At 44.9% G+C, this 8477-nt stretch overlaps 1 protein-coding gene across 3 annotated transcripts in view; it reads left to right on the forward strand.

Annotated features, from left to right (window-relative positions):
• The window catches only part of FAM20C (FAM20C golgi associated secretory pathway kinase), a 57708-nt gene extending 49906 nt beyond the window's left edge, over positions 1-7802 (forward strand). For all 3 annotated transcript variants that reach the window (XM_014252440.2, XM_088064121.1, XM_088064122.1), the window contains 5 exons: positions 3282-3462; positions 3996-4105; positions 5612-5693; positions 5792-5851; positions 6636-7802. In XM_014252440.2, coding sequence (XP_014107915.2) covers positions 3282-3462; positions 3996-4105; positions 5612-5693; positions 5792-5851; positions 6636-6888 — 686 coding nt within the window. In that variant the 3' untranslated portion in view covers positions 6889-7802. The remainder of the gene's footprint in view (positions 1-3281; positions 3463-3995; positions 4106-5611; positions 5694-5791; positions 5852-6635) is intronic.
• The last annotated feature ends 675 nt before the right edge of the window (positions 7803-8477 follow it).

Here is an 8477-nt window from a genome sequence, read left to right on the forward strand (position 1 = left end):
ATTTCTCCTCAGATAATGAAAATCAGACACTGCAACATGGGGTTCTCTTGTCTTTATGGTGCTTTGGGGAAACAATTTTGGTTTATAGGGAAGAAGGCTTTTTCATGTTGGAAATTCACAGCATTTGGACATTCCAGCATGTATAAACATCCCTCCTTGTCTGGTTTGCCAGCACTGCTGCTGTTGCCATTCCTGCCCACCCTGCAGGAGCACAAATTCCTGGCTGTTGCTCCTTTTGCAGGTGTAGTTATGCAGAAACACCTTTATCTGGTGAGAGGAACATATGGTTTGGGCAATTTTAATGAGAGGAGAAGTGTGAGCAGCTCCCTGCTCCAGTAGGGAGCTCATCTCCCCTTTCTCTCTTATTTTTGCTTTGGAAAGCCAAACCCTGCTCTCAGCGTGGGATTGCCATGAAGCTCTGGGCTTGTGTCTCTAGCTGGAATTTCACCCTCAGCCTGCTGTGCAGAATGTGGGTCACCTACTTAGGTTTCAAAGAGCCTTGCTACAGCACCTTGAAGTATTAAATGAGAACTGTGGTTTTCTATATTTGGTTCCTCTTTTTTCTTCCTACATTTTTAAGAAACCTTAAAAATGAATGTTTCCCCAGATAATTCAGGCTGCTTCATCTTACTGCCAGTATGTAAGGACTAGGGCAGACATAATAAGATGTCTATTCTGTATCAATCAAGGCTGTTAATTTTTTTTAGCAGTAGCTTGAGATCCAGGATCCTTTCATTTCCACTATCCCCAGAAATCGAACGGGAGCTGTGGGGAGTAGATACCACAGGTCTGAGCCCATGGGGGAATAACTGCCTGCAGATGAAGATTTGATATTGAATATAACTTGTCAGTGAGAAATATCCTTGTGGTTTTACTGCAAGCTCACTGCCTTAGTGCCAGGACACATCTTGCCATTGCTGAGGGCACTGGGTGCTGCAGCAGGGAATGGGCTCGTGGAGGATCGGTAGCTGGAGGATCCTGGCAGGGATGAGTGGGATGAGTGGCTGGCGTGGTGCAGGCAGCACAGGTGCTCACTGCACAGCCCTGCAGCAGCAAACACCAGCACTGCCAGAGCCCCCAGCTCTCCTCAAGCTTTACCTGGGTACCAGTGTGTGATTACTGTCAAGTGATTAGCCCCAGTTGCATTCATTGACAATACAGAGCAGGGTTTCATTGTTCCCAAAGATGAATACAGAAGCAAACTATTAAACAGAGTATTTATCTTCCCACTGAGTAAAATGCTGTGTTTAATACAACTCCTTTTTCTTGAAAGGTCAGATTTACATAGTGAGCAGCAGAGGCTGTGATGGCGTGGGGGGCATTTGCTGGCCCTTTTGCTCTTTACAAAACCGATCCGGCAGGAGATAAACGAGCACTGGCTTCCTGCTGCCAGGTGGAAGTCAGGTCACAGAAACCCTGGACGATAAGTTATCTCAGGCAGTCAAGATAAATCTGCATGCTTCTCTCCCTCCACAGATGAGGAGGTGATGCTGAGACAGCTCAATTGAAGCCCAAGCCCCACTGCCGCTTCAAATCAGCAGAAACACAATTTTTAAAAGAGAATATTCTGCTTGGTAAAACACTTAAATTGAAAACTCAGAAGTACACATATGTTGAAAGATCCCTTCCTTCCTTTCGTAATTTCTGTTCTTCCTTTTCTCTTCCCTGAAGTACTTTTCTTTTCCTTGAGTAATTGTCAACAAGCTTTTTGGCCACAGAGTAAATATTTCTGGATTAGCCAGGATATATTTAACTGCTATGATCCAGCCCTGTGAATATAAATATACAGTTTGAGCATGGATGGATGTGTGGCTCTTGTGAGTCAGTCACAGCAGAGTGTTGCAAAAAGGCTGTCTTAGAGTAATCACAGCTTCATGGACAAATCAGGTGTCCACCAGCAGAGAAAGCTGGGGCATCAGTGGGAAGCTGGGACAGATTGTCAAGTAGCAACACATCAGCCTTACACTGTGGTTATTTGGTATAATTCCATGGTTTAACAGCCAGCCCCAGATAATGCAGCTAATTAATCAAAAGCATCGCAAGATCTTTTTGCTGTTGCATGTTCCCCTGCTTCTCCTTCCTCAAACACAGGTCCTTGCTCTGTTCCTCCTTCCCTCCTGTCACCCCCAGAGCTGTCCCTGGCCTCCTGACTCACCATCTCCCACTGGCAGTGCCCCACCTGCCCTGGGCACTCTGCTGGATGCAGGTTTGGGCTGGGGCATGTCACAGTGACATGTAGGGCATCACTGCCATGCAAAGCCACCACTCACCTTCCTGTGGCAGGCAGAAAATCACCTCCCGCTACTCCCAGCCCTTCCTGCCTCATTTACACTGAGCCTGCCCAGAGGGAGAGGAGCTTGGAAACAATATTTGAATTTAGAGGCCTTGTGGGGAATTAGGAAGCAATGTGACTTCTCAGCTTCATGCATTACCATGAGGAAAGGGCACAGTCTTCCTCTAATGACATTTTATGTCATAAAGCAATGTCACAAGAGTTGTAGCACGCTGGCAAGAGCAGCAGTGTGCTCCTATCCCTGTTCCCAGCCCGGCGTTGGTGGGCTTTGGGGATGAGCTGCTCTCTCTCACCTGCAGAGAATTCCCGTGGGCAGGGTGTTCCTGTACAGAGGTGGGTGTTCCTGTTGGTGCAGAAATATGTGGTGGCAGTTTTGGGGAGGTTTTAAGGTAACACATGGTCCAAAACCTGCTGCAGATTCTTTTTCTGTGGTTGTTGGAGTAACGTGAGGGCTGGAGGAAGGAATTTGTGTTTGAGATGTGTGCTGGCAGCGTTACGTCCGTGCTATTTCCACCTTCCACACACACCCCCTCGGGACTCTTGATGGTAAATAATTCTCCTTGCAAAAACTGCCAGTTCTTCTCATTCCAGCAAGGAAATGAATGAAATGTTCTCTGTTCTTAAAGAAATGAGCCAAGATTTTGAGAAGTGACTTAATTTTGGGCACATGCCACTTGTTCCAGCCTGGGGTAGCAAATAGGTCCCAAGGAATGTATCAGTCTGGGAAAATGAAAGGAGAAAGGACAGGATTAAAAGAAAAAAATGGTTTGGAGAATATAAATAGACTGGATATAGTCACAGAGAGCTTAGCACAGGGCGTGATCCCAGCCACTGAAATCAATGTCTTTCTGGTGGTTTCAGTGGAGGAAAACTACGTGTGGTAACAGGGGTTTGGATTTATTTCTGCCTCTACATACATCAGTGCTTTTATAAATTCTCAGTACTAATTTAAGTGTAGGCTTTAAAGCTCTTTTCCTTTCTTTGCCAGCCAACAACATCTGCTTCTATGGGGAATGCTCCTACTACTGCTCAACAGAGCACGCCCTGTGTGGGAAACCAGATCAGATCGAAGGGTCTCTGGCTGCTTTCCTGCCTGATTTGTCTTTAGCAAAAAGGAAAACCTGGAGAAACCCTTGGAGGCGTTCCTACCACAAGCGCAAGAAAGCAGAGTGAGTAGTGGTGAGCAAAGCTGCACAGGGTGACGGGGAAATAACCCAGTCCCTGGCCTTGGCAGAGCAGCTGGGTTTTCCCTGGGAAGGGACAGGGCACGTGCCAGGAGCTCCAGTCCATGGTCCTGAACCCAAAAGGACTTTCAGTGGCACAATTCCCTCACGGGGCAGATACCTGCAGTGGTGTAGACAGGATGCAACAGGACCTCTCTAAGTCCTATCAGAGGGAGAAAGATTCCCTGCTCTCAGCAGCCCTAAAGAAGTCTCAGATGCTTGCACCATATGACTGATGGTGCAGCTAGTCTCCTAAATCCTGAACCTACTGGCTGGATAGTTTTCAGTCTTGTGTTTTTCTTTTTTTTCCATCAGTCACAACCTTCCTTGCTTGCCTGCATTGCTGGAATTTGCTGCCTCTACCCAAGCCTGCCCTCAGTTGAACATGACACAAGTAGATCCTTGCAAAATAACATTTTTTTGTTATTTTCAGTAAGCTTTGTATGTCACATAAAATATCAAAATACTGCCTTTTCCAGATGGGAAGTTGATCCAGATTATTGTGAAGAGGTTAAACAAACACCCCCATACGACAGTGGGACCAGAATTCTGGATATAATGGATATGACAGTTTTTGATTTCCTAATGGGTATGTTTCATCTCTTTCAAAAATTAAATGCAACATTTAATTAGAATAAAAACCATTTCTTTCTGCACTGCTCTGCATAGCTCAGCAGTTTGCTAAAGCGTGGTTGAAGCTGCATTTACTGTATATGCTGTTCTAGATGATGATGAGAAAATGCAGATTTACATGGTTATGTATTCCCATCAGTGCAGATTAAAGGAACAAAGATGTTCAGAAATGCAGAGGGGTGATGAATGCAGGTCAGGCCAGTCTCCTTCACAGCAGTGAAGGGCTTCACAGTTTGCTTTAGTGAGTGCTTTACCCCTGTAATATATGGCTCCTGGATGCACATGCAAGGACTGCTCATTACTGGTGCTTTGTTTTCATCCTGCAGGAGTGTTCTCTGCTGCTTCTCTATAAAATGTCAGGGTGTGGGGGGGAGGGACATTGTTTTGTCACAAAGGCAGCTGTGGATTGTATCAGGAATTTTTCTGTTTATGTAACCTGATCTCAATAAAATAATTATTTGCAACCAGGTAATAGTGACCCATTCCAAGCCTAATTCTCATTCTCATTCTCATATGAAACCTTTCCTGCTGCAGCCAACACACCTTTAAGTTGCCAACCTGCATCCTAGATCCTTGGGCACGTGCCAGCATGGATACATCCTGTGCCATTGCCCCCACTGAGATTCCTGAATAGGCTGCAGCAGGAGAGGCCAGGTGACAGCTCAGGAGCCATATGTGACATCTATAAGTGGCTCAAGACCCCTGCCACAGAGACAAAATCCATAGCTTGGCAGCAGTGCTCTGCACATTGACCTTAAAAAGCAGATCAGTCAGGGAGAGCTGTGCAGATCAGCACCGTCCTGATCCATCTCTTCCAGCCATGGTACTGTTCTGGCTTCCCAAGCAGTCAGCAACTGGGCCAAAGCTCTGGCCAGAGGAAAACCAGGATGTTTGGCTGGGGTTCAGAAAGCTGAATGCAGTATTAACAAAGTGATCAGGATTAACACCCCTGCCCAAAGCAGGCATTTTCTCCTCCCTGAGCAAAGCCCTGCACATGTCACATGTACCATGTGTGCTTCACACGCCCTACAGACCCCAGGCTGCAGCAGCAGGGCTCCTTGCCCCCAGGGAAGGGAGCTCTGCTGGCTTAGGACACAGCTACCCTACAGGAGATCCGCCCCCCCCAAACAGCTGAGGTGCTGTTGTGCTGGAGAGGGGTTTTTGCTGTACCACAGGAGGGGTTGCTGGAGGGTGGGAAGCTTGGCTTTGTCTCCTGATGGGTCCTTTAGAGATCAAGTCTGAAAGCCACAGAGAACTTGAGAAGCTGCCTGAGGTGTAACAGCCCTCCTGGTATCACGCACTTTAGGGTATCCACAGTAGGAGCAAATGAGCTCTGCAGGTTTGCTGCTTTCTCTGCTGTACCCAGACATTGTTTTTGGGGAGCACTGGGCTTTTGCATTGCCCTGACCTGCAGGCTCAAGCCAGAATGAGAATGGTCTTTTTTCTTCTCTTTGTTCCATAGGTAACATGGATCGACATCACTACGAAACCTTTGAGAAGTTTGGAAATGAAACTTTTATTATCCACTTGGATAATGGAAGAGGGTAAATATCTTTAATAATCTTTCTGGAGTTAAAGGAAAATGAAAAAAATCTGTCTTTAAAATAGCCTTTGTTACATTCTTGCTCTTATCTTTAAATAGGTTTGGAAAATATTCCCATGATGAACTTTCCATATTGGTGCCTTTAAACCAGTGCTGCAGGTATGTTATTCCTCTGGAGGCATTTTCTGGTTTGTACCATGGTTTCCACTAACAGGACTGAAAATGTTCAAGTGAAACTTTGATTGCACACTGTGGGGAGGAGGAGATGGTGTGATCCTGCCCAGCTAGCCCTGAGCATTGGCACTGCCACATTAAACGCTCTCTTGGGATCAGGACCTTGCAGGAGCACGGCTGTGAGCTGTTGGGAGAGAAGCTTTAAGGCAAAATACACATCCCATGGAAGTCAAGTGACAAAATCCCAGCTTGTTCTCATGCTTCTCAACGGCTTTCCTTGGAGCCCATGGCCAGGGTTTTCAGAGGGGCCAGGTACATTTGGAGTTTCAGCTTTGCAGGGTGAGCTCTGTGTCTGTGGGGGCTCTGGGCAGCCCTGCAGGGTGATCCTGAGGAGCCTCTGCTACTGTCACATATGTCCCTGCTCAGTGCCAGTGTCACATGTGTCATTGCCAAGATGGACATGGCCCTATGAATGCTGCACCAGCTCCACTTGGTGCTTCTCCAGGTGAGGGATGTGAGGGCTGCCTGCACTGCCCAGGGATCTGTGCTCCAAAACCTCTGCACCTCAAAGAGCCCCGAAAGACTGGTGGCCAGGTGACAATGCCAGCTGCTCATTAGGACTGTGACAGTGCCTGCTTCTCATCATTTCAGATCACAGAATAAGGCTCTTACACTACTGTTGTAATTAGCTATAAGCCTTTCAGCACTGTCCAGATCAACAGTAATGGAAATAACTGATTTGCATTTTTTTTTCTCCTTTTCCCCTTAGAATCAGGAAGTCTACCTATCTGCGATTACAGCTGTTAGCCAAGGAGGAATACAAACTCAGTCTCCTGATGAAAGAATCTTTGCTAAAAGATAAAATAGCTCCAATCCTCTACCAGCCTCACTTGGAGGCGATGGACAGGCGGCTGCGGATTGTCCTCAAGGCTGTCAGTGACTGCATAGAGAAGGATGGTTATGACAATGTGGTTGAAAATGACTTTAACACGGATGTTAACACTGTTACCACCGAGAGGTAGTGAAATGGCAAGACTACATTTTTACCAGCCGAGTCAAGAAGATTCAAAGAAGAAAAGGAAACAAAAAAACAACAAAAAAGTCTTGCAAAAGACTGTGTATGCCACTTTGTGAATTCAGTGAATTCAGAAATGAGATATAATTGTTCCCAGAGTAAGTAAAGTGTAGACTCTGCAAAGGATTAGTTCATTAAGAAAAATAAGTCTAATGTGTTGCTTTTCATTAGTTCCTGAAGAGAGATTCTGAAAAGATTCAGAAAATACTCAATCACTGACAGACAACAGTCTGATAGCAAAACACCTCCTGTCCTTTTTGTATAGAAAGGAGGCCTTTACTTAATATTTTGTATTTATATATGGTATATCTATGAAACCCCAGACCTACTTTCCAAATTTAACTAAGAGGAACAGCATAGTTTTGTGACTCACACTTTATTTGTGGTGACAGTCCACTTAGTATTTTGTGTTAACCCTTTAAGTGCTCTAATCCACTGTATCTTATTTAAATTGAATGCTTATTTTCCCCCCAGCTACTCAGCATTTAAAGGGTTAAGGCATTATGAACTTTTAAAGGCAAAAAATAATAATAATTATAATAATAATGATAATAAATACAGGGGTTACCAGAAGGGAATTTCACTAATTGTGCTTTGACAGGAATACTTGAATGTTGGTTTTACAAAGTGATGTAAAATGACAAGTTGTACTATTTGTCCATAAGGAGGTGGCAGCTCTTATCTTTCTAGACTATCATAGCTGAGCTGCTACTTTTCAATTTTGCTTTTGATAGTTTTGTGTAAATATATACATATATGGGTAAAAAGCTGCTTTCAGCAGCTCTAGGCTTACTTTTGCAGCATTTTTGTGGAATTGTTTGCAACGTGGTAAAAGTGCAATAAAGATATGCAAAATGTGTAGCCATCTTGTCTAAATGGATTCATTCATCTTGTTCAGAGCAAAGCTCTGTGTTCCAGCCAAGTGTCCCAGAAGTGGCTTTTTTAATTGTCATCCCCTTTTGTAGCAGCAGAATTGGAGCTGGAGCAGGGAATTGGTGATTAATACACACTGCAGTGCCAAAAAGGGTCTGGGTGTTGAAAAGGGTTAATCTTTCCTGTGAAAGCTTTGTTTTGACTGTCATTTCAATATCCCTTCCTCTTGCAATTATGGCTGTAGAAACAAGCTGTGGAGCAGCACCTCTCAAAGATTATGCCTTGACACACTGCCCAGAGAATTCAGAAACACCAGTGCCTCTGACTTGGGCTGCAAAAGCCCTTGCACAACCTCGAAAATCTCAGCCTAAATTAGCTGGAAACATGGTATTCTTATCCAAATAGCCTTGAATCGTGCTCAGCTGCATTCATTCAAGAACTGTGGAGACTTTCAGCCCAAAAGCAAGCTATAAATTGAACACGTGGCTGTATTTGACTTGTGAAAACATGGTGTGGTACAGCAGGAATCCCTCATCGCTCCTCTGGGTGAGGAGTGAATTTATTATGACAATGCTCATCACAACTATAATTCAAAGCTGCCATTTATTTCATTTGATGTCTTTTTTCCCAGGGATTCATAACCATATACTTTAAAAGCCAGGT

The sequence above is a fragment of the Pseudopodoces humilis genome, chromosome 18, assembly GCF_049639895.1.
Source record: "Pseudopodoces humilis isolate 2021_Gansu_Grassland_sample_001 chromosome 18, ASM4963989v1, whole genome shotgun sequence".
In the NCBI taxonomy this organism is placed as follows: domain Eukaryota; kingdom Metazoa; phylum Chordata; class Aves; order Passeriformes; family Paridae; genus Pseudopodoces; species Pseudopodoces humilis.